The sequence below is a fragment of the Trichechus manatus genome, unplaced genomic scaffold (genome assembly GCF_000243295.1).
Source record: "Trichechus manatus latirostris isolate Lorelei unplaced genomic scaffold, TriManLat1.0 scaffold00022, whole genome shotgun sequence".
Lineage (NCBI taxonomy): Eukaryota > Metazoa > Chordata > Mammalia > Sirenia > Trichechidae > Trichechus > Trichechus manatus.
The window spans coordinates 19,816,382-19,843,021 of NW_004443958.1; the positions used below are offsets into that span (position 1 = coordinate 19,816,382).

Here is a 26,640-nt window from a genome sequence, read left to right on the forward strand (position 1 = left end):
CACCTAACAACAACAACATCTGTCACTTGGTTGTTAGTTGTGGTCGAGTTGACTCTGACTCGTGGCGACCCCATATACAGCAAAACAAAATGCTGCCCAGTCTTGCGACATCTTCATAATCATTGATATTCTTGAGTCTATTGTTGCTACCACTGTGTATTTTTAGTGCCTTCCAACCTGGGGTGGGGTGGGGGCTCATCTTCCAGCACTATATGGAACAACATTCTGCTTTGATCCATAGGGTTATCATTGATTGATTTTCAGAAGTAGACTGCCAGGCCTTTCTGCCTTGTCTGTCTTACTCTGGAAACTCCACAGAAAATGGGGTCGACATTAAAATTAAATGAATCAGTTGCTTTACAATCATTAATTCATTTAATTCTAACCTCAACCCCAGTTTACAGATCTGGCGTGGAGGCAGAGAGAGGAATAGTCACTGAATAAGTTCATTCACTGGGGTTGGATGGCCTGAGCTCACACACCGGGCAGGATTCGAATCTGGGTCACTGGTGAATACCATGCTCAGTCCCCTTGGCCACAGGCGTTCAAGGCTACCTTGCCCTTCACAGGTGAAGGCTGAGCCTCTGTGTGGCCCTTCACATCGTCTAAATGCCTCTGAAGGCTCTAACTTCTCTTTAGAGCACGCTGATGGCCGTCCCTTAAAAACGCATACAAAGGCCGTGTCCTTCTCGATAACCCCTTCCTGAAGTCCAGGCCTGCAGCAGATCCATGGCCTGAGGAAACTCTGGTAGTTACAGCTTGTGGAAGGCTGTGCTTGAGTCACGTGGTGGCCCCGGCACCCCCTGCTGACTCTCTAATTAAACCAGCAACAGCATCTGTGCTCCTGGTCCTTGCCAAGAATGGATAGATGTAGGTTCCAGGTCCTGCTGAAAATGTGCCCCTCTGCATCCCCACGTGCCCTACAGCAGCATGGTCCAGAATACTGACCAGCCAAGAAGGCCAGGTCCAGCTGGTCTCAGCGGTTCAGGTCCCCTTAAAATGGGATACTCTAGTCTCAATCTTATGGCTGCATCAACTGAACACCTCCCTAGCTTCCTAGCTGTGAAGCTGTTTAGACCGTTTTATGTAAGCAGCATCTCCTTTAGCAATGCTTGGGGTTTGGCGCCCTGCTACTGTCCAAAGCTACTTTATTATAGAAAGAGTTTCTGAGGTACACATGAAGGAAGCTGTAGCCTTCAGGTGGGTCGCTCACTTTCCATAGCGGTTTGGAAGAAGGGCTCCAAGTATTTGGACCCACAGCCAATGATACAAGCCCTGTTAAGCCGCTCTAAGACATGGACTCCCTGGACCATTGAAACTAGATATAAGGTTGAATCTACAAATATCTGACAACAGTAATAACAGGCATGGTGCTAAACACTTTATAAGTATCATCCCATTTAACCTTCATGACAGTTTTATGAAGAGGATGATATTATTGTGCCCGTTTTATAGATGAGGAAACAAAGTCACAGAGAGATTAAGTAACTTGCCAAGGGCACACAGCTTATAAGTAGCAAAGCTAGCATCCAAGCCCAGATCTTTCTAATTCTGGGATTTGGGTCCAGAGGTTTGGCTTTAGAGCCTGTACTTTCTCTACAAAGGCAGTGTAGTCTCTATTCATTTGTCCAACACGTATTTACTGAGCATCTACTGAGTGGTTGGCACCAGACTGAACAGTGAGGCTGTGGGGACAGTCCCTGCCGCCTCTGCTGCATGGTGGTTCTGGAGCAGTAGACACATTTACTGACAATAACAACACCTGGGAATGTATCACAGTGTCCTGGGGGCATTCCTTGGACAACATCAACCCACCACTCTGCATCTTCCTCTAAATCCTGGCCAGCAGCGTCTCACAGGGAGCATTGCTGTGGTTAGCTGCTGTCAGGTTGGCCCCCAACTCAGGGCGACCCATGCACAGCGGAATGAAAGGCTGCCTGGTCTCCTATCGTCCTGTGATTGGTTGCCACTTGCCTGAGTTTGCACAGCAAATCGCCAGCACAGCGGATGCTGGAACCCCGAGCGCACCATGGCCACCTCATGTTAGGAACTGAGGGAGGATTATGCCTCCCACAGGAGCCCTGGTGGCACAGCGGTTAAAGTGTTCGGCTGCTAACCGAAAGATTGGTGGTTCAAACCCACTAGACCCTCCACAGGAGAAAGGTGTGGCAGTCTGCTCCATAAAGATTACAGCCTTGGAAACCCTGTGGGGCAGGTCTACTCTGTCCTGTAGGGTTGCTGTGAGTCTGAATCGACTCGACAGCAGTGGGTTTTTTGTTTTTTTGTTTTTAATAGGGTTGCTATGAGTTGAAATCAACTCAACAGCAGCAGGATGCCTCCCAAATGGCAAAGCAGCCCAGGAAAGCTCAATACAAAGCCACTGGCCCCTGGGTCCTTGTACCCTACTCCTCTCCCAGGATTGAGCCTCCCCTCCACTTCTGCTCTGTCTCTGGATTTTAGGCCCACCCAGTGCTTGGGGTGTGGGGAGGACATTGAGAATTCCTCCATGAGATATATGCAGAACAGGCCCTAGAGTCTTACTACTTCTGTCTCCTCCCATCTCTGCCTTCACCCCTTGAGGCCCTTGCCTCAGCGCTGAGCTGAGCACACTGGGCCACACCATTTTGACACACCCTGGAACGACCAATCATTGCATTTTCTTGCACAGTTGTGCAGAGAATTTCCTTATTCTTCACATGAAGAAATGAGGATAGAAATTAAAGCAAGAGGCAGCTTTCTTCCATGCAGATAGATGCACACCCCAGCTCTGAATGGTTTCCTGGTTTTAATATGGTGGGCTGGGCTCTGCGTTCAGCCTTCGGTTTTCTAATTGAAGCCGATGAAACCCATGACGAATGAAAACAGTTCCAGCTTCTTAAGGTCTACATGCCAGGCTTGGAGCTAGGTGCTTCAAAATATCATTTCTAATTCTCAAGACAATACTGTGGATTGTAATGGTCTCCATTTTGCATGTGAGGGTCAGAGAGGGTAAGTGACTTGCCCAAAGCCACACAGCCGGGAAGTGGAGGAGACGTGATCCAGACTTGGAGTCACTGGCTCTAGGACCCTCGCTCCTTGCACTGAGACCTGCTGGCCCCTCTTAGCCAGCACCCACTGTATTCCCCCAAAACCAGCCACGACTTGCAGTGGGACATCTTGGAGCTGACACATCATCTTCACACTGCTTTTGTTACTTTATCCTCACGGGAGACAAAACAGGGCCTGTATGAATATTATCATACCCCTTTTAAAGATGTAAGTCTCAGAGAGGGATGAAATGTCTTTTCTAAGGTCCCCCTAAAATTGGAAGTTAGGACTTGAACCCTAAATTTTGACTCCACACTCAATGTTTTCTCATGCAGTGGACCACACACCCAGTAGGCAGGCTTTCTATCCTGCCATTTGACTGAGGTCCCTGTGGTCTACAGCCCTAATGTGAGGTCATGGTCATGGTTAAGTTATAGCCAGGGGGAAAGGGTCTGACATTCGCCGTCAGTGAGACGTGGGGTGAATCCCAGCTCATGCCCCTGTCTACATGAATAAGCTATCCAGATTCTCTGAGCCTTAGAATAAAGGTTTTAAAATGGGATAACATAATGCTCAATCCCCATTGCTATTCTCATACTTCAGTGAAACAGATGTAAAATGTTCAACACAAAGTTTAGCAATGATAGGAAGGATGCCAGGGGTTGCTGTTATCAGTTTTTTTTTTTTTTTTTTTTTTTGTTATGAAATATTCCAACACTCAGAAAAGAACAGAGGAATATAATGCATTTTTTACCCCAAACTATAGGGATTGGCTCATTAGATTGCAGGCAAGCATTTTTAATAGATAAGACTAGATTAGGTTAGACTAGACTAGAATGGCAACTATAGGATGTGTCATACATGGTAAAAGTGAGCACTATGTCATGGATGTTATTTCGGATGTGTGTGTGTGTGTATGTGTGCTCGCATGTGTGTGCGTGTGTGCGTATATGTGTGTGAAATGTCTTTCTCATTCCAGACTGTGGTTAAAAATATTTGCAAGCCACCTCTCTCATGAACACTCATGGCTTCACTATTCAGATTTAACATATGTTAATATTGTGCCATGTTTGCTTCAGACTTCTTCCCAAGAAATCAAATGTTCTGGGTAGAATAAAAACAACTCCTGACCCAGCCCTCGCCTTCACTGAAGCTCGTGTGCAGCTGCCTGTGGCGTTGCCTTTGATCAGTTATTCCACCGCTGTGGCCCAGTTCCCTCTTATTAGGCCAGGCTGAGATCAGCACCCGGAGCCCCTGGGGTGGCTGAAAGACGTCTAAAAAGATGTCCTCCCCAGGAGGGCTACTTACTGAATTCCGCTCACAGACCCTGTGTGCTTGCAAATATTTAGAGAAACAATTGGAACAAGCCAGGGTGCTCTGATAAGCACATTTCCCTGTTTCTACAAGATCCCAGAAATATGTAAACACACAGCCCGGGGCTGCCCAAGGGCCGAGGAGTCTGGGCCTCCGGCTGTGGAGCTGCCCCCCTGGTGCTCCACCTACCCCCACTCTTGTCTTCAGAAATGAGGAAGCTGAGTCCTGGGGGAGGAAAATGATCCACCCAGATTCCCAGTGCAGGCAGCAGGAAAGTCAGGACTCGAATGAATGAGTGAGCGAGCAAGCGAGCGAGTGAGGGAATGAGTGAGCGAGTGAATAAATGAATGGATAACGTTTCCAACTGCACACTCCCATCCAGAGAGCTGCTTGCCTTCCCTGACCATCCTATATAAAAGCCTTCCTCTTTCCCTCTTTTCTCCCTAGCACCTGCCCCCCGCCATGAGCTGTCTGTTCTTTGCTCATTTTCCATCTCCGCCCACTAGAACGTGAGCCCCGGTGAGCAGAGAGCTTGATCAGCGTGTTCACCGCTGTTTCCCAGGCCTGGCGTGCAAGTTGGCCTGCCTGAAGACCATGTATATAAGTGTAGAAGTGCACATAAGACAAATGTGGAATGACTGAATCAAAGAATGAAGCTGAATGTAGCTCTTCTAACAAAACCAGATCCTGGCCAACCAGGAGCTGGCTGAGACAGCAGCCCAGGTAGAGCGAGTGAGAAGCAGGTATGGGACCTGGTGTCAAATTGCAACAACAGCTAACATTTGTTGAGCACCCTTTGAAGTAGTTCACGCGCATTGGCCCTTTCGGTCCTTACAATAACCCTATGGAGTCCCTAGGTGGCGCAAATAATAATACGCTAACTGCTAACCAAAAGGTTGGTGGTTCGAGTCCACCCAGAGGCACCTTGGAAGAAAGATTTGGGGATCTGCTTCCGAAAAATCAGCCATTGCAAACCCTATGGAGCACAGTTCTACGATGACGTACATGAGGTCTCCATGAGTTGGAATCCTCTGAGGGCAACTGGTACTGGTGTTTTTAATAACCAATGCAGACGGCACGGCCACTGTACGCATTGTTCAGATGTGGGAGCCAAGGCAGAGAGGGGTAAACAGCTTGCTTTAGGCTACAGAGCCGGAGGGAGGCAGAGCTGGTATTTCTGTCTCCAGCACCCACGCACTTAAGACCATGTCCCCCGGCCTCCCGTAGAGAAAACTCTAGGCCAAGGGTTTGAGCCATACTGAGTCGAGCCTTTCAGAATCTGACTGGGGAATTTGTGTCTCTCTCCTTCAGCAATTTGAGGAAAGTCAAGGGAGGACCAGCAGCAAAACCGCCTTCTACCAGGCGCTGCAGAATTCCCTGGGCGGCGAGGACGGGGATACCAGGGTCGAGGCTGCTGCGACATGGTATTACTCCCTGGAGCACTCCACGGACGATTACGCCTCCTTCTCCTGGGCCCTGGAGAACGCCACCAGGTAAGCCAGCAGAGGCCGGGGCTTCTGGTGCCCATCTGGTGTGCGTCCAGCTGGTGTTCTGATCCTCATCGAGGAACTCTGTGGGCTTCATTTCCTTGTCATCGTTATTCCCTTTACAAAGTGTGGTGAACGCCTGCCAGAGGACAGGTGGGGTGGACCCGGCTGCCAGCCCACCCCAGCTCTTCTTGGAGGATAGAGACAATGCGCTTGCTGGAGGCGCCCGTAGTTCACCATGCACGAGGCAGCTCAGCAAAGGCTGAGAGCTAAGGCCTCACACTCATGGCCGCCATGAGTTGGAATCGACTGGACAGCAGCTAACAGAAGCAGGGTCCTCAAACTCGTCTGGCCCGTGGTCTTACCCCACTGCACCCCAGGCCCATGAGGAGGCTTTAAAAGGGCAATGGATACCCAGGCTCCCTGGATGCAGCCAGGGTTCACTCTGCACATGGGGAAACTGAGGCCTGCATGGGGGAAGGTTTGGTGCCTGACCCAGGCACAGACCCAGGCTCCTGACATGGCTCCCTGGGGGACTGTTTACATGCTCAGGTGCCCGTAGGCCCTACCTCTTTGTTGCTCCAGCTTCTCTTACTCCAGAAAGCCTTCTCCGGCACCCCAGGAGGGGTTAAAGGCTGCCTCCCAGGCTCTGCTGTGGCCGAGGGTCCCTCTCTCTCTGCACTGAGCCCACCCACACTGCAGGCATAAGGACGCGCCGCCTCCCAGCACTCCATGAGACCACGGGGCCAAGAATTGTGCTTTCTATGTGTGTGCAGCAAATGGTCAAGAAGTGATTTTTGGTGGAAATACAGAATAACTAGGGTTCCAGCTCTCCCCTCCTAAGAGCCCCCTGGGGATGAGACTGCAGTGAGCGCTCCAGCTCTCACGTCACTGTGGAACCCCTCACGGGCCCAGCCACTTGCTCTCAAGTCCCTTTGCAAGGCTCTGCTGTCCGAGTGGGAAAAACACGGTTGGAGGTTTCAGCATGCTGTGACTCTGCTTTCTCTTCCTCTGGGAGGTCCACACTTGACCTTTGTCTCTGGGGACAGAGCCAGATGCCTTTGCTGTCCTGAGCTCTGCCAGGAATGGGCGGGAAGGAAGGGGCTACAGACCTACCTCCCTGCTTGGAACTTGTACCAGGAGTCTGTGGTTTCCAATCTGAGTGCTACTAGCTCCGAGTAAAACTTTGCACAGCCCACTTGGGTCTTGGGGACCAGAAAGGCTTTAATCTTCCCTCTAGTGAAGAGCTCAGCTTCAAATCAAACTGCCAACAGCTATTTATGGAGGCCCAGCTGTAGGCTGCACTCTATGAACTCACAGATGTCCAAGTCCCTGGCCCCGAGATGCTTATAAGTAAGTCAGGACTGACTCCGAATGGCGTTGTAGAACAAACTCAGAAACCCTGAACTGGCTTTGAGGACGACCTGGGGTGAGGGCTCAGGTTTGATGAGGGGGGAAGACATCACAGGGCAAGTCCCCAAAGTCTGATCCCACCTCTGTCCTGCTGACAGCTCCTCAGGGGAGCCAGGAGGTGCAGGCCAGTTCCTTCAGCTGCCCTTTCAGGCCCACATGGCTGACTGCACCTTACCTTGTAGCCTTCTCTGTAAACACTCGGGCCGCCCTGGAGACTCACCAAGGACGTTCAAATCTCCTTCAGAAAAGGGTGGATGATGCTCCTTCTTGAGTGACTTTCATGCCTGGGGTCAGACTCGGCCACTACAACTTGCTACAGGGTGGGGCCCATTCCCACATGTCTCAGCTGGGGTGGGTGAGATTCAAGGACATTTCAGGACTGCTGGGGGTCTCGTCCTAACTTAGCAATGCAGGTGGTATTCACAGCCTGGCTGGCTGAGGTCAACAGGCCTTCTGCTTCTGAAAGCACACACCCTTGGCTTTACAACACACAAGTTCTCATTGCAGTGAGCTGATGCTTCTGTATTTAGTCACCAAACTACCCCCAGCGGGGGAGCAAACGTGAAATTCTCGGAGGCTGAGGCAGGCTTTCTCAATTTCAGCCCTACTGACATTTGAGACTGGGCAATACTTTGTTGTGGGGTTGTTCTGTGCATTGTAGGTGTTTAAAAGCATCCCTTGACTCCACCCATTAGAGGCGAGTAGAAACCCCCCAACCGTCAAACCGTGACAATCAGAAATGTCTCCAGGTGGGCAGGGGTGAGGAAGGTAAAATCACCCCCATTGAGACTCGCTGGCCTAAGGGCCTCATGTGCGTGAAATGCCCTTGAAGTCTCTGCCTTCTTTTAAAATGCACACTTATTTCATGTTCCGCTCCAGAGACTATCAGTATTTGTTTTGCACTAAAATGCTTTGCCCCCAAATCTTTAAGTCAAACTGATGTTAGGAGGTAATGTTTATCCTATGAGTTTCTTGACCCTAAATGGGCTACTGGTGTAAAAATGATGTGGGGGCAGCATCTGACCTCCTCTAACTTCACAGGGGGTAAGGAGAATCAAGATCAGTAGCCCAAGGCTGATTCCTATGAGGTGGAGGTCAGACAGGCCTCCTCTCTCCGCGGTCTTTACCAATTCTGACACCAACCGTCCCTCCCACGGCGCTCTCTGCTTCTATGCTGGGTTTCATAATTCATTACACTGACCACACAGAACTCACAGACCATACTCACAGTTACGGGGTTTATTAAGGAAGTAACAGGTTACAATTCAGGTTCAGAAACACTCAGGATACAATTCTTCCATCAGGACAGCCTCTTCCCAGCCATGCTCACAGGCCTGCCTCTCTCTGGACCTAGGCCTCTCCCCTGCTTAGGGGCAAGTGTTGCAAACCTCTTTTAGCTCTGCTAATAAGTGCCCAGAGGCACTATACTCCACCAGCAAGCCTCCTGCCCAAAGGCACTCAGCTTGCTTGCTCCATGGGCTGGGAATCCCACCACACTGTCTCCTGCCATTGTTTCTCTGCCACTGCTTCTCAGCCTCTCTCTGTCTCCTGTTTCCAGGAGCTTCTCAGCACAGGAATCCCAGTTCCAAAGAACACGCTGTCTGCTCCTGGCTGTTCTTCCTTGGTGGTGGTGGGATTCTCTCCCTTGCACCTCTCAGATGACTCACTTCAAGCCCAGAAGGATGGCAAAATTGACCAATCCCTTCACTAGGCCACAATTACGTTATCTGCACAGCCCCACCCAATCACTTGGGTGGGAGTTACGAGACCATGGCAAGAAAGGCCACACAGAAGCGATCCATCACACCGTAGCGGGGAACACCAGTTGGTGATCGTGGCCAGCCTTACACCAAAGTGGACAAAGGTCCTCCAATCTGGCCCACCACCGTCTGGCCACCTGAGGTGGTGGAGTCGTTGGAGTGGCATTCTGGGCAGTGCAGGGAGGGTTTATCTGCAGGCCTGGGAAGAGGGCCTGGGTGACCTAGCCTGTGGACATGTTTCAGCCAGCACAGTTGTCCATAGAGCTACACATAACTAGACTCCCTGCTCATCCTTCTTTCGCCAGGGACTACTTCATCACCTGCCCTGGGATTGACATGGCCAGCCACTGGGCAAGGCAGGCCCGAGGAAATGTCTTCATGTACCACGTTCCTGGAGGCTCTGGCCGCAGCAGGTAAGGGGGCTGAGTGGCCAAGTGGGTGTTAGCAAACAAAGGCACCTGGCAGCAGTCCCTGTCACTGCACCCATGATTTACCCGGCTCCCTCGAAGAGATTATTCAGTTTATACGGCACATCACAAAAACGCCCAGAATCCATGTGAGGTTGGAAGGGTGGGAATGATTATCCTGCTTTACAGATGAGAAGTCTGAGATCCAAGGAGTTCTGCATGCTTGCCCCAAGGACAGAGCTGGTTAGTTATAGAGCAGTGACCCATGACTTCTTTGAACCCCAGAACTTTCTTTCCAGTAAAACATGTGGTCTCCCTTCTTAGAACTATTTATAGTTTCAAGCTGGTCCACCTCCTGGAGTCAAACAACTGCCTCCAGGTTTTGGGGAGAAGAAATAGCAGCAAGCATTCTGGAAGGAGGCGTTCAGGAGAGAAGGAACAATGGAGAGCCATCTGGTTTGGGTGGAGATGAAAGGAACCCTTGTAACCCAGTGGTCTGTGGCCACCCACGGCCAGGGAGGCCAGCATGGGAAGTTGGACTGAGAATAACCCTTGGCAACATCTCCCAAATGCCAGGCTCTCAGGAACTCATGCTCAACGCACTAATTCTTTCTGGTTCTCCTCCTTCCTCCATTTTAGGGAGGAGATTATAACAAAGAGTGTCATACCCCTGCAGCAAGCTCGTGAAAAGCCTTAAAAATACGCGTACACTTTCGTTGTTCTTGTTGGCTACCGTTGAGTCATCCCCAACTGACGGTGACACCATGCCCAGCACCAAATGCTGCCCAGTCCTGTGCCATCCCTGTGATGGATTGTGGGATTGAACCTTGTGATTGAAGGGGTTTTCTTTCTTCTGATTTTTGTGATATTTTATTGTGTTTTCAGTGAAAGTTTACACAGCAGTTTAGGTTCTCATTCAACAGTTTCTACATAAATTGTTCAGTGACATTGGTTACATTCTTCCCAATTTGTGAACATTCTCAATACTTCCGCATTCTGGTTGCTCCAAACTGGATTTTCATTGGCTGATTTTCATCAGTAGATCGCCAGGCCTTTCTCCCTAGTCCATCTGAGTCTGCAAGCTCGGCTGAAACCTGTTCAGCGTCACCCCAACACACAAGCCTCCACCGACAGACGGGCGATGGCTGTGCATGAGGTGCATTGGTCAGGAATCAAACCTGGGCCTTCCACATGGAAGGGGAGAATTCTATCACGGAACCAGCAATGCCCACACATACTTGTTTAGCCCCCAAAATTTCCTGTGGCAAAAAAAAAGAAGATATCTATTCACTCTGTGAGGGCAAAAACAACGAAAGCAACACGAAACAGCAGCATTGGGATGATTACAGCTGGGAGCACTAGCGCTCTGGCCCCACCCTTCCCTCTGAAGTCACAGGGCCTGCCAGGGAGTGGGTGAGTGGCAGGGCCAGGCGGTCTGTTTGGGACCTGCGATTAGCGTGGTCCTCAAGGAACCATCCTTGAAGAGAATCCGAATTGCAACGAGTGTCTTGCTGCCTGGCCACTTTGGAGTTCTCTGTTCCCTGGCCCCTGCAGAATCCACAGATACTGCCCCTCTGAGCAGATCCAGGAGGCCTTTCTCATGCATCAGATTTTCTCAACGTGCCCACTGTGTCTTCATGGCTCCCGGGACCTCAGAGTTCAGGGACCCTCCTCGCACATAGGCGGCCTTAGTAGGTGCTCAGAAAATCATACTGATTATTCAGTCACCCTAATTGACAGATGGGGAAGTGTAAGCAGGAGTAGAAAGTGGTCTGTTATGGATCAGACTGTGTCCCCCTGCAAAAGAAATGTTCAAGCCCTAACCCCCAAACCTGTGAATGTGACCTTGTATGGAAATAGGGTCTCTGAGAATGTTATCAGTAAGATCGCATGAGGCCACACTGGAGTAGGGTGCGTTCTAAGCCAGTCTGAATGGTGTCCTAAAAAGGAAAAGACCAGAAGGACACACAGAGGCCAGATAACCACGTGACCAGAGTTCTGTGAGCCGAAGAACACCTACAGCTACCAGAAGCTGGGAGAAACAGGAGGGAACCGTCCCCTAAAGGCCTCAGAGAGGGAGCACGGCCTTGTCGACACCCTGAATCCAGACTCCTCGTCTCCCGGGCTGTGAGACAATGCATGTCTGTTTTATAAGATGCCTGGTTTGTGGTATTCGGTTACAGTGGCCCTAGGAGACTAAGGCAGGGTCCTTGGGGCTTGGTTTTGAGTCTCTAAGAAGGGAGTTGGGACAGGAAAAGGTCAGAAGCACTGATTTTCACTGAACTCCCATGAGGAATGTGAGATGCGGGTCTGAGCCTCCCGGCCCCTTTTCTCTGTGTCATAGACTGAGCAACCAAAACCCAAACCAAAGCCTTTGCCCTCGAGTCGATTCTGACTCATAGCGGCCCTCTAGGACAGAGTAGAACTGTCCCATATGGTTTCCAAGGAGCAGCTGGTGGATTCCAACTACCAGTCTTTTGATTAGCAGCCGAACTCTTAACCACTGTGCCACCAGGGCTCCAAGTGTTGAGTAAAAATCCCTGTAATGAAAGGGTCATGCAGTTTAGATAGGTGTTCGAAACTACTGTGCCCAGTCCCTTTAATGGTAGAACTTTCCAGCTCTCACATGCTACTGTTTTTAGAGGAGAAGGACACTCAATGTTAGCAAAACATTTTTATAGGCAGCGATGTTGCTACTCATATACAAGTGGAAGAGTGTCATGTTTAAGATCGGAGACTCTGCGTCAAGTAACATGATTAGAAACCCACCTTGAGCTTTATTGGCTTGGTGACTAACGCAAGTCACTTAGCCTCCTTGGTGACTCAGTTTCTTCATCTGAAAAATGGAGATAATAATAGTACCTACCGCAGAGGGTTATTGTGATGATTAATTTGTATACAGAACATTGCCCGGCAAACAGTAAGCACGGACAGTGTCTTGTTATGCTTGTCCATCAGAAAGCATTCTTGACAACTCTCTGGTGTAGTTTTTCTCTTCCCACCATGATCACAAAAAAGTGCCATCTGAGTCCCTGGATGGCAAACACTTAAATGCTTGACTACTAGCCGAAAGTATGGCAGTTTGAACCCACCCAGGGATGCCTCAAAAGAAAACCTTGGCAATCTGCTTCTGAGAGGTCACAGCCTTGAAGACCCTATGGAGCAGTTCTACTCTGCACACATGGACTCGCCATGTGTCAGAATCAACTCAATGACAACCACCACCACCACCACCAACAGTGTAAGAGATACTTGAATCAATGAATGAATCCCGGAAACTAACTCATTTAACTTGTTGGCAAGTTTATCTTTTCTACCCGAAAAGACGTCTCTCTCACCCTGGAGCTGTCACACTCCTCATTTATTTCTGGCTCAAATCTACATACTTAAAATATACGTGTGTGGTTGCATTTCTAGCCATCTGTCTTGTATCTACACTTCTGCTAGCATATATTGGCTCTCCTGGTGATAGCTGGTGAACAAAACAAAATAAATTATCACTTTCTTAGACTGTTGCTAATTGATCACTGAACAGTATGGTCCTCTAACTGCCCACCCAGGTTATTTCTGTGACTTTCATCCCTGAAATCAAGAGCTAACATCTTGTAGGAAAAGAATAGGCATAGTGGATGGGGGAGGAGACAAAGAAACTTAAATCATGAAGCTGTATGGGGGCTCTCTTGCTTGAATTGTGTCCTGTGTTTGGGTCCTTATTCTAAAGCTTCTCATCCACACGGTCCTTAGATGCCATTGCCAAATCCCAATGGGTGGGATTTGACTTATCTTTCAATGGTGGGGTGGAGTGGGGCTCTTGGAATTAAACACCCACCTTGGCTCCCTCATAAGATGCTGACGAAAGCCAAAGCAACCCTGTTGCCGTTGAGTTGATTCCAGCTCATAGTGACCCCATTCAACAGAGTAGACCTGCCCCATAGGGTTTCCAGGGAATGGCTGGTGGATTCCAACTGCAGACTTTTTGATTAACAGTCAGGCTCTTAACTACTGCGCCACCAGGGCTCCATATAATGCTGAACCATTCTTTAATTTTGGGAGTGGCAGCTCTGGACAGTGGAAGAACACATCCTTTAAAGTTAAACCAGCTAGGGTTTCAATCCCATCTCTTCCATTTATAAGCTGTTTGCATTTGGCCACATTTTCTTATCTCAGTTTTCTCAACTATCAAATGGGTATATCTGCTGTATAGTGTGGTGCTGAAGAGTCAAGATAGTGTATGTCAAACAACTGGCACATTACAGATGTTCAATATTCAGTAGCTAGGGTTATTTTTGCCTTCAGAAAATAAGGCTCTGAGAGGAAAATATCAGGATAACTCAAAAGGCAGCAGTGTTCCTTCTTTATAACTTGTCTCAACCCTGGAAAACAAAGCTGTAAATTCTAGACTCAAAACATTTGCATTCTAGACATTTCTATGCATTCCAGGGGCCTTTCACATTCCAGATTCAAAATATTATCTTTTTGGTTGAACTGTCTTAGTGAGTTCTTAGTGAGTTCTGTCTTAGCAAACCAAAGGAAATATGAAGTGGTTGAATTCTTGAATTGGGTCCATTGATCTGGCTACATTTTATGTGATTCACAGGATTATTTCCCAGTAAACATGGAAATAAATCATCTTCTGAAACTGAACACTCCTGATATATTGGGGTTTATGCTATCCGCCCTCTCCAGCATTTATCTGGCAAATATTTACTGAATGTCTTCTATGACCAAGAGACTCATTTAGATACCAGAGCTAGAGCAGCCTGCAAGGCAGAAAAGACCCTGCTGTCCTGGGATTAACACTGTAACAGGGGTGGGAGAGATGGGTGTCTAGAGATAGGTAGGGTACAGGGATAGACCAGACAGATATAACTAAGTGGAGTGATCTCAGATGACATGCTAGGAAGGGGGAACACTAGGGTGCTGTGGTCAGTGGAGTGTAGGGTCAGAGGCTACTTGAGATTGGTGGGTGGGGAAGAACCTTCTGAACAGGTGACATTTTTACTGAGAATGGAGGAATGAAAAGGTATGAGCCTCATGAAGATCTGAGCGGTCAGCAATCCCAACAGAGGGATTGTCCGATGCCAAGACCCTGAGGTGGTAAGCAGCTAAGCATGTCTGAGGATAAAGGAGGCCAGGCCACCTGGAGTCTGTTGAAAAGGAGGAGGCTGGTTGTAGATGAGGCGGAAAAGACAGGGTCTTGTAGACCACGTGGGAGTTTATAGGCTATGGCAGGAAAAGAGATAGTATTTTATCTGAGTGTGATGGGAAGGCGTTGGAGATTTTTAAGGAGGCATCTTGTATAGAATCCACACTGATCTTTTCATTAACACCCAAAACACAGGTCACTAAAACACCAGGTATCATTCAAAAAAAAGGAATATAGAATAGAAATCCTATTATCAAGTGTGATGGTCAGTTAATCAGGAAAGTCAATTAAAATTAGAACTCACGAAAAATAATTAAGATAGGTGTACATCATAAAGAAGGAGCCCTGGTGACGCGACAGTGTAGCATTCAACTACCAAACCGAAAGGTTGGTTGTTCGAATCCACCCAGTAGATTGCTCCCGTAAATGAACTGGCACTCTGCTCCTGTAAAGATTACAGCCAAGAAGACCCTACGGGCAGTTCTACTCTGTCACGGGGGTTGCTATGAGTCGAAATAGACTCAACAGCACCTAACAATGACACACTGCAATGCGTTGTTTTAACATTAACCATAGAAGTCTGTATTCATTCTCATTCTTCCGATGCAAGGGCAAAGGCTTGAGTGGGAAGTTGTTGGTGTTTTTTTTAATAGTTTATCTCCTTTGGATTTCTTGCAAAACCATAAGCATAAATCATAGTCTATGATTTCCAGTTTTGGTTTCTTGAAAGTGGGCATTGGCATGATATTTAATCGATTTAATTAAAAGATATCATTACAATGACAGATACAACTGGCATAAACACATTTGGCTTATGGTAAACACACAGTCTCGCTGGCGAGAACAGATGTGTTGAGCCAGGAAGACTCAGCTTTTTCTGAGCATCAGTTGTTATGTTTTATGGAGGGAATCCAGTGTTCAGGCTCTTCCAGCCAGTCAGCTGAAGCTTCCACTGTATGGCAAAACAATATACAGCTCTGCTGGGCTGTAGGGAATTACGGAAGTATTATAGGTATGACATCTGTGGCCAGAGGTGGGATTGAATTATTTAATGTAAATCGGGGCCAATTTTTTTTAAGGATTGCATAGCAAATCCTTTTGTAAAGCTATTTGTAAAGCATACAATTTTTTTCTGATTAATTCGTAGGCAGAATCTGAACGTTTGCATGTTAGATTTGCCCAACCAGAGCACGCTTACAGGCTTCTATTCATAAGTATTTGAAAATTCCTCAACCCCTGGAAACATGCCTGGGAAGCTCAAGGAATTTCATTCCTCACAGTTCCCCCATTTCCTTTGGAGGAAGTTATCTAGAGAAGCTGACTAGAGATAAGAAAGGGAGTATATTTTGTGGGGATGAGGTCAATAAATTTCCTCCTGTAGACAGAACAACAAGGACACAGTCCCCGGACACAACAGGCTACAAATCATTGCAATCAGATGGACTGCAATACCAGGCCTTTCCCCAGCATCAGCCTCTTCATCCCATTATCAGTAAAAAACCCAACCTCCGTAATGCAAAAGTATGGCTTGTTTATATCAAGAAAGGTCCTACCCACTCCTTGTCCCCACCTTGAGGGGACACCAAGCTCAGCCCAACTTCCCAACTCCCACCATCACTTCAGCAGAGCCTGGAGCCAGGTGCCCACCTGTGCAGACACCACCTCAGTCTTCATGCCCATGGGCCCCAAACATTCATGAGCGATGGCTCCCTGACCCTGGAAGCAGAGCCCAAGTCAAGAGATTTGCCATAAATCATCTCTGAAATGTGGCTTTTGGCTGGCTAGAATGCAGGCTGAGCTCTCTGCAAAACCCCAGCAGGGCCAGGCTGGATTTGAGGTGAGCAGGATGGCTGAAAGGTAAGCTTGGGGAGCATCATGTAAAAAGAGCCATGGTTTTCTGGACAATGGAGGAGACTTGACAATTTCTCAGTTCTAGACTTCCTCCACACACCACTCCAACGAGCTTTCTAAAAGACAAATGTAACTTGGGGCTTAGAGAGCGCAATGTTCCCCGTCCCCTCTAAGATGTGGGCTTCCTTCTCTCTGGCCTCAGCTCTCACATCGGTAACATGATCAGAGACGGAAGGACCTTCACGATCATGTAATTAGTGATTCTCCTATTTTTGATTTTCTCAGACAAGGAAAAATTCTCATTTCCCTTCTCAGAATGACTCACTTCTCTGCATAAGGCCCAGAATGCTGGGAGCCTGTGGCTGCACTGGCACCAGCTCCACATTCTGCCTTCTCTCCTCTGTGCCTAGTCTCCTCACAAAGCACACACCCCACCTCGCCAGTCCGTCTCCTCACAAAGCACACACCCACCTCACGGGTCAGTCTCCTCACAAAGCACACACCCCACCTTGCCGGTCAGTCACCTCACAAAGCACACACCCACCTCGCGGGTCAGTCTCCTCACAAAGCACACACCCACCTCGTTGGTCAGTCTCCTCACAAAGCACACACCCACCTCGTTGGTCAGTCTCCTCACAAATCACACACCCCACCTCGCCGGTCAGTCACCTCACAAAGCACACACCCCACATCCATGGCATGGCATGTCCTAAGTCTTTATCCTTCTCTGCTCGTCCACTTGCCAAACTTCTGCTCATCTCCAGGGCATAAGTCCAACAGGACCTCCTCTCTCTGACTTTCCATCAACTCATCCCCATCTCCTGGCCGGAACAAGTGGCATCTCTTTTCTCTCTCCTCTTGTGGTGCTTTGTAAATAGTTTTATGACACAGCTCATAGCATTTGTTTTAAAAATGTTGGCATATTCTCCATTTCCCACTAGGCTGTAAGCTCCTGACAGAAGTGCCGCCATGATCATCTACCCCCAGCCCCCATTCAGAGCCCCACACAGGAGACATTTGGCAAAAGGGAGGGACTTGGGGCTCAATCCTGACATAATGGCTCATTGCCCATAGTTCTCACCAAGCTATTTTCACATCCTGAAACTAAAACACGAGGCACGTTCACACACACACACACACACACACACACACACACACAGACACACACACACAGAGGAATCTCCAGAACTATGTGGCTGATCAGTTCACCAATATCAGCAACATTATCTCTTCCTTCAATGCCAATTTACAGTTTGAGAAGGATTTCCATCCACTATCTGTCTATGCAGAGCCCTGGTGGTGCAGTGGTTAAGAGCTCGGCTGCTAACCAAAAGGCCAGCAGTTCAAATCCACCAGCTGCTCCTTGGAAACTCTATGGGACAATTCTACTCTGTCCTATAGGGTCACTATGAGTCACAATCGACTCAACGGCAATAGGTTTTTTTGGTTTATCTATTTATGCTACCACCCACCTGTCAGTTTGTCATACTGTGGTGGCTTGCATGTTGCTGTGATGCTGGAAGCTATGCCACCGGTATTCCAAATGGACAGGTTTCAGCAGAGCTTCCAGACTAAGATAAACTAGGAAGAAAAGCCTGGCAATCCACTTCCAAAAATCAGCCAGTGAAAACCCTACGGATCACAACAGAATATTTTCTGATATAGTTTCGGAAGATGAACCCCCTAGATTGGAAGACACTCGAAATACACAGTCGCTACAAGAAGGACTCAAGCATACCAGTGGTCGTGAAGAAGGCACAGGACCGGGCCATGTTTACTTCTGTTGTATGTGAAGTCATCTTAAGTTGGAGCCTACCCAATGGCAACTAACAGCAACCATCTATCTGTGAGCATCCAAAGATGCCACATGAGAGGCTGAAAAGGAATGATCGGCCCCATTTTACAGAAGAACGAAAAAAAACAAGTCTCAGGAAGTCGGTGGTGGAAGTGGGCTTGCACTCAGCTGGCCCAGCTGGGCCAGGGAACTTTCTTAGGCCCCACATCTGCCTCTCCATGTGACACTGAGAAGATCCACACCTGGCCTTAGCATTAGACCCGTAGATGTCAGACTGGAGGAAAGTTCAACTGCAGTATTATTACCAAAGACAGCAAATGACAAGTCAAAGCTAAATAAAACCAGCCTGACCATATGCCTATACCACCCAGTAGGTTCCAGTATATGATTTATCAGTGATCGATTCCAGCGCAGAGAAAAGAAGCCAAATCAGTCTGCATGAACCATCTGTCCCAGACATGCAAGCACTGAGACCATTCAGCCAATGGCTCTCTCCTTTTACCTGTTAAGCCCTGTGTGTTCTTCTGTGTCTCCTGCTGATGCTGAATCGAAATCCCCTCTTCTTCCTCCAGAGGGTCCTGGAACTCAGCTAGTGCCCAGACTTGCTGAGGGCCCAGTCCTCTGATCCTGAACCCCCTCTTGCAGGCTCCACTGGGTGTTCCTCCTCCAGATGTCTGCCTTAAACTGCTCAAAATAACTCCAGCATCCTGATAGAGATCAGCCCTGCCAAGGAAAAAACAAGCAGGAGCCTCATACACAGCAGACTCTCAAACTAAACAAATCAGATGCGCTGGGCTGCCGGGCCTTTCCCCCAAAGCTCCACGACCTCTTCAGTGTCACAGACAGCGGTATGCAGAATCTGGCTTACACCAGCTTGTGAGAACAAATTGCATCCATGTATTCCCAACTCCATGTTCAATGGCTTGACATTGGACATGTTGGGAGTATTTACACCATGGAAATTGGCAAAAGCTACAAAACAGGGTCTTTCTACCCCAAGAGCCAGTTGTCAAACGTTTACCAGCACAGCACTGGCACAGACTTTCTTAAGAATATCATGAAAGCTATAAAACTTCTCCCAAGAAAGGTACACATAGACATAGTTTCCCAATGTTTTACATATACTTGCAGGGAACGTGTAGTCCTCTGAAACCCTTTAATGGACTCCAGGTTAAGAACCACCGTCCTCTAGCCATCACATGTCCCTCACAGGGTAAGGAAAAGGCAATGGGCACATGAGCCAGAAACTGGGCCACAGATTTGAAATATTTTATTGCTAAAGCACATTCCATTTTACAGATGAGGACATGGGGACTCGGAGAAGTTATAGCTCTTGTCCAAGCTTACACAAGTATTAAGTGATTGAGCTAAGATTTGAACTGAGGGCTCTGATCTTGCAAGCTTGTTTCTGTTCACTATACCACTTCACCTGTCTGTCAGTTTGTTGTACGATGGTGGCTCATGTGTTGTTACCATGCTGGAAGCCATGTCACTGGTATTTCAAATACCAGCAGGGTCACTCACGGTGGCCAGGTTTCAGCGGAGCTTCCAGACTAACACAGAGTAAGAAGAAAAGCTTGACAGTCTACTTCTGAAAATTAGCCAATGAAAACCTTAGGATCACAAAAGAATGAGCCCCTAGGTTGGAAGGCACTCAATAATAGCTACAACAGTGGACTCATATATGCCAATGATTATGGAGATGGCACAGGACCGGGCAACATTTTGCTTTATTGTGCATGGGGTTGCCATGAGACAGAGCCAACTCTCAGAAATTAGCAACAACACCACACCACTTGGAATGCAGCTTTCTTTGGAAGAAGCAGTAGAAAAGACCACTTGGGGAAGGCAGAATAATAGTCCCCCAAAATGACCAAGTCCTAATCTCCATTGCCTGTGACTACGTTACATTACATGGCAAAAGGGACTTTGCAGATATGATTAACGTTAAGGACCTTGAGATGGAGAGATTATCCTGGATCATGTGGGTAGGCCCAATCTAATTACATGAGTCCTTAGACAAAAGAGGTAGAACAGTGTGCCAGAGAGATGTGACATCCACGGTTGCTGGCTTTGACGTTGGAAGAAGAGGCCATGAGCAGCAGCCTCTAGAAGCTGTGGACAGCCCTCAGTTTACAGCCAGCAAGAAGACCAGCCCAGACTGTACCACAGGGAGCTGAATTGTGCCATAAACCCGAACCAGCAGAAGATGGATTCACCCCTAGAGCTTCTAGAAAGGAACACAGCCTGCCAACATCTGATTTCACACCATGGAGACTTCTGACTTCAGGGCTGTGAGATCCCACATGTGTCGTTTCAAGCCACTAAATTTGCCGTAGGGATAGATAACAAATACAACCATTTTCCAGAAGGGTCTCCTGAGAAACAGGGTGACTGCTTTACCTTGACACACTGAGCAGAGAATGAGCAGGGTCTGGGAGGGAGGAAATCAGCCAGAAACACGGCCAGATCAGCTCCGGCTCCCTGGCTCCTCCAGGATGGCACAGAGGTGGCTGGGGACGAAGCTCAGACCTTCACCAAGCCCAACCCTTGCCGCAAGGCCAAAGGGACAGCTTCTGTCCTCAGATCACCATTAAACAGACAGGGACTTTGGCCAGAAAATAGCCTTGTTGAGCCTAAGTCTCCACTGCTGTATAAGAGAGTAATGATAACTACTCCAGGGCCTTTGGGATAATCAGGAAAAAGGGACTTGTAAACTACCAAGGACATGCATACAAGAGAGAGTGTTTTTATCACCATTGTTCCCACAACTATCTGCCTGGCATCTTTTGTTTTGTGTTCTTTTCCCTTTCTGGATCTTAAATACTGTTACAATTGCATCATTATTGCTTTTTAGTGATCCTCAGGGCAAGTGAACAGGGCACAGGACGTGGGACCTGGCAACCCGGGTGTGAATTCTAACCCTCCCGTGTTTCAGGCATGTCATTTTATATTTCTGAGGCTCAGGTCGTCACCTGGAAATTATGCAGATGATAGCATAAACATCTCTGGCCTGGCCTTTGGCTGGAGATCACGTGTGTCGAAGGCCTGCCCCAGTGCCTGGTACATCAGGGCGCTCAGCAGATGGTAGCCATGCACGTTTCATAGAGGAGGAAACAGGAATGCAGGGAAGTCCAGTAACTTGCCAGAGTCACCCAGCCTGAAGGAGGAGAAGCCAGGACCCAGGTCTGGTTGAGATGAGCCCTCCTGCCTTTCCTTAACATCCTGCTTCCCTGAAACATCAGTTCTGACCCAACATTGCTGTTCAACTTGCTGTGTGTCTCTTGGCAAGTCAGGGAACCTCTCTGTACTTCATTTTTCTCATCTGTGAAATTAGAGGTTGTCTATAACTTCCCTTCCAGCTTTCCACTTGAACACTGTCTCAGATTCACAACGTTCTCTCCCGTGACCCCCATATCCCATGGACCCCCCCAGTGCCAGGTACAGCTCAGTCCATTGAGACCACTTGCCTGGCTTCCAGACCTTACTGCCTATGAGATGTTCAACTTTGTCACTGAACGTGTATTTATTGAATAGCTACTTACGATGTCCCAGGCACTGCGCTAGGGTTGGCTACATGGATAAATGTCAACCTTGAAGAGTTATGAAGGTGAGAATTATACATAAACAAGGTTTGGTGCCATGCCTAACGAGAAAAGGGGCTCAAAATATAGGCTATCTTTATTATTACTTTTTTCAGTGAATGTCGACAAATAAATATTCAAAGAAACTATAAATTTCAAGCTTGGAATGTGGTCAAAAGATCATTGTCTTGGAGAGTTGCTTATGAGGGCTGTTCGATGAGAATTAAGTGTTCAGCTTCAACCAATAGATGGGCCATGGATCTGCACAAAGAGGCCACTGGGCTAAAGGCCACGCTGAATCTCAACTAAACGAAGCACTAAACAGGAATTCTAAACATAACATAAAGAGGGAAATGTCTAAGTTTCGAGAGGAGTATTCACAGCTCATTTGGTTTTCCCCAGTGGTTTAGTATTCCTTTAACTTTTGCTCCTTCTTCCCATCTGTGTTCCCAGCCCGGAATTGCTGGCAGATGTGCAGTACGCCTTTGGACTTCCCTTCTACCCCACCTATGAGGGGCAGTTTACTCGGGAGGAGAAAAGCCTGTCCCTGAAAATCATGCAGTACTTTTCCAACTTCATTCGATCCGGGTGAGTGAACATTGAGTCTGAATTCTGTCATTGTGGTTTCCTTCCTCAGTCTGAACACAGAAACCAGACATCATCGACAGGCTCATCCTTTCCCCTCAGAGGTTGCAACCACCTGTCTTGAGTCGCCCTGTGTCAGTCCCCCCTTCCAGTCAAAACCATCCTTGTGCATGTTCATCTTCAGGAAGAAAAGATCCGATCACATCACTCCCTTGTTGAACCATGTTTGATTATTTCTCAGCCTCGGCATGATTGACATTGGGGCCTGGTAACTCTTTGTTGTGGGGCCGTCCTGTGCATTCTAGGATGTTCAGCAGCATCCCTGGCCTCTACCCACTAGATGTCAGTAGCACCTCCCCTCCCTCTCCCTCAAGTTGTGAAAACCAGAAATGTCTCAGACATTGTCAGATGTCCCCTCGCAGGCACAGTCACACCCAATGGGGAAACCACTGTTCTGGATTATCAAATTAAGTTAAAATGCTCAAAACCAAACCAAATCAGTTTCCACTGAGTCAATCCCAACTCATGGTGATGTCATGTGCATCAGAGTAGAACTGTGCTCCACAGGGTTTTCAGTGGCTGACTTTTCAGAAGTAGATCACCAAGCCTTTCTTCCTAGGTGCCTCTGGGTGGACTTGAACCTCTGACCTTTTGTTCAGTAGCTGAGCGCATTAACCCTTTGCATCCCCCAGGGACTTTGATAAAAGGACACCAGGGTAGAAACAGTGTTCAAAAAGGCAGAGGGCAGTACTAGGCTGTGAGCAATGTTGTTGGATCCTAAGTTCGTGCCTTCCTTTTCTGGAAGTGGCCTAGCAGTGGTGCATTTCAGGAGCCTTTCCCCCTTAATGATTTGTAGTTCAGCAGCTGAGAGCATGGCCCCTGAAGCCAGGTTGAGTGGGTTCCAATCCTTCTGGGATGCTTATGGATAAGTGACCTTGGTCCTCAGACACCAAGTACAAAGAGTAAGTGATCCCAATGAGAAAAGAAAAGACAAATTTGCCTCATGGTCTTTATTCTCATCTTCCAGAAACCCCAACTATCCTCATGAGTTCTCCCGGAGAGCACCTGATTTTGCCACCCCCTGGCCGGACTTCCTCCCCAGTGCCGGTGGGGAGAGCTATAAGGAGTTCAGCTCCCTGCTCCCCAATCGACAGGGACTGAAAAAAGCTGACTGCTCCTTCTGGTCCAAGTACATCCAGTCTCTGAAGGCATCAGCAGGTAGTACAACTAGAGCAGGGGCCACGGTGGAGGGCGGGAGGGGTTGTTGATTCCTCAGCTTTTATGAGCCCTTTGCATCGCACAATGGATGCAAACCCAAGGCCTCTTTCCAGAAGGAGCTCACAGTCTGGGGGACTCTTCTTTGCCCAGGGCCTCCTGTTCTGATTGGAGGGGCAGGAGGGAGGAGAGAGAGAGAGGTACCAGGAGAGGTCATGGGATCAAGGGGACGAGGGTTGAATGGGTAGCCAGCATTAGAGCTTCGAGCCCGGACGGTTGGTGTGGAAAGAGAAGGCGGAGATCTCGAACCTCACCCTCGCAGCCCTTGAGGGGCTGGATGAAAAGTCCTGGGGAAGGATTCTAGCCAGGGGAGAAGTGGGCATTTCCACCCCTTCCTATTGGAGAGAACCTGGCTTTTCTATACACCAAGCAATTGCCGTGGAGTCAACTCCAACTCATGGCGAACCCACGTGTGTCAGAGTAGAACTGTGCTCCATAGGGTTTTCAATGACTGATTTTTCAGAAGCGGTTTGCCAGGCCTTTCTTCCAAGGCACCTTTGGCTGGACTTAAGCCTCCAACTGTTTTGTCAGCAGCAGAGTGCCTTAATGGTTCGTACCCAGGGATGCCTTGGCTTATCTGCAGCAGAGATGCTAAAGAGAAAAATGGGTCACCTGAGGGCACTGGGCATGTGGGGATAAACACAATGGGGCTTCTTCCCTTAAGAAGCTTCCAGCAGAGTGTGGAGTGAGCCACACAGCCCAGTAAATGCTCTTCAGCTTTCCTGGCACCATGATGGAGGTCTGCACCCAAGCCAGTAGTGGCCCAAGGAGGGAGAGGCCACTTCTCCCTGGAGGGACAGGGAAGGCTTCCGGAGGAGGTAATGCTTGGGCTGAGGTTTTCAGAATGACAGGTGTTCTTCAGGTGGAGAGAGATGGGAGTGGAGAGGGAAGTGACCTTGTCTGACTTACATTTTAAAATCTTGACTCTGCCTTTAGTTTCCAAGGCTAGTTGGTTCTCAGTTGATGAACCCAAGTCCCATTGTACCCTTAGCATGTCCCTAAAGCCAGGTGATGAATCTGGTGCCCCCACCCCCAGATAAGCCCTCTGTAGGACGTTGGCAGGGAAAGCCCATCAGAGGTTAGGGTTTCTTTGGGCCAAAGGGAAAGTGACTAGGAAGAGGAACTCATGATCCAGGACTGGACTGTGCTGCCTGTGCTCCTCCTTTTTCAGATGGAGCCAACGACCAGCAGCCAGCCTTGAGAGAAGAGGAAGAATTGCTGGCGGGCTCTGGGCTGAGGGAAGACCTCCTGGACCTCCCAGATCCAGGCTCCAAGACCTACAGCAAGTGACCAGCCTCTGAGAGCTACCCTGCTTACAGGCTGGTCGTCAACTGCCAACCCCACCCCAGACTTAGCTGCCCACCATGAGCACCTTGTTCTCTAAAACAGCCACTAAGTTTCAATAAAGTGTCTGTGTGCAGTAAAGCATTGGTGACTCTGACTTGTTCATTCAAGACAATTCTTGGGAAACACCAAGTCATGTCTTCATGGTGCTAAGGTCTGAATCCCAGGCTGCTGTTTCCTTTCAACAAACATTCATGAGTGTCTCCTGTGTACCAGGCCCTGGGTTGGGTGCTGGGGGAAACGAGGACCCTGCTCTCTAGAATGAGAAAGGCTGGTGAACAGACATTTATAGTAACACAGGAAATGGGGACCCATCAAGGGCCAGCCCCAGAGAGACACAGCCCCACCTGTGTGCTAGAAAGGATTCACTTTTGAAGGTTCCTCCAGAATGGAGGTGAGAAACTAACTTGGGCTGGTGCAATATTCTAGCAAGAGGCGATGAATTTAGACAGGGAGGGTGGAGGTGGGGGAAGGAACAAATCCCAGTGCACTTTAGGAAGTAGAATTGGTGGGACTTGGTTGAATGTGAGAGGGGTTGGGTGCGTGGAGATAGAATTACCCCAGCTTTAGGTTGATTTGTGTTCCCAAATAAGCAACTGATTGTATCACTCACTCTCCTAAGGGACACACTTATGAAGGTAACTCTTCTGCTTAAAACGCTCTCCTATTCTCTCTCTCTCTCTGTCACACACACACACACACACACACACACACACACACACACACTTCAAAGCAGAGGTAGATGACCCAACAAGGAAGGTAAACATGGGCTTACTTGTGCTTACTTTCTGATCTGTAGTAAATAACTTCACATGAACTTTGTGTGGTGAAATTGTTCATAAAGGTTAGTAAGTAAGCACAAGTAAGCACTGTGCTTACCTTGCCTACTGGATAATCCACGCCTGCTTCAAAGTGAAAGTAAAGGCAGGTGGAGCTGTTTAAAAGTCCCTGCCGTTTACATGGCAGCTCATAAGACGGGTTTACACACATCGTCTCGTTTGAGCTCGGCTCAAATTCAGTGATGATTTGTGGGTTGAGGTTATCACCCCCATTTTGCAGACGTGGATGGTGAGATGATGTCCTTAAATTCACACGGGGAGGAGGTGGAGGATCAGACAGTCCACCCCAGGTCTCCTGACTTCTTGGTCTCCTGCATGGACTTCAATAGGCCTGAGGCCACCTTGCATGTCCTCCAGAACCTATTAATAGCAGTGAAAGCCCCGAGTAGCCTCTAACCTGCATTGTATGCTTTATTAGTTGGGATGGTTCGGCGCAAGTAACTGAACACCCAACTAAAGTGTCTTAACCAAAGGACACACCGACAGGTAGGTGATCCCAACATTGGCAGTGGCTCAGCAATATCCTCAAGGATCCAGACTCTTTCCAGCCCTCCTCTTTGCCATCTTCAGTTTCTGGATGACGTCTCACCTCACTGAAACAATATGGTTGCCACAGCTCCAAACATCACATCCCCTCCTGACAGCATCTTGTGCCAGAAGCAAGAGGTCCAGGGGCCATGGGGCCTTCTCCTCCAGTGTGTCATTCTTTTCTTGGAGGAAAATCTTTCCCAGAAGTTCCCAGAAGAATTCCTCCTTACATCTCATTAGCCAGAACTGAGTCGTGGGCCCACTTTTAGACCAATGGAGAATGGG

General features: G+C 48.4%; 1 protein-coding gene across 1 annotated transcript in view; it reads left to right on the forward strand.

The window, feature by feature from the left end:
- Nucleotides 1–25,002, forward strand: part of TG (thyroglobulin) — a 238,068-nt gene extending 213,066 nt beyond the window's left edge. The window contains exons 44-48 of the mRNA XM_004373014.2: nucleotides 5,653–5,834; nucleotides 9,307–9,414; nucleotides 22,238–22,372; nucleotides 23,397–23,587; nucleotides 24,816–25,002. Of these exons, the coding sequence (XP_004373071.1) occupies nucleotides 5,653–5,834; nucleotides 9,307–9,414; nucleotides 22,238–22,372; nucleotides 23,397–23,587; nucleotides 24,816–24,934 (735 nt within the window). The 3' untranslated portion in view covers nucleotides 24,935–25,002. The remainder of the gene's footprint in view (nucleotides 1–5,652; nucleotides 5,835–9,306; nucleotides 9,415–22,237; nucleotides 22,373–23,396; nucleotides 23,588–24,815) is intronic.
- The last annotated feature ends 1,638 nt before the right edge of the window (nucleotides 25,003–26,640 follow it).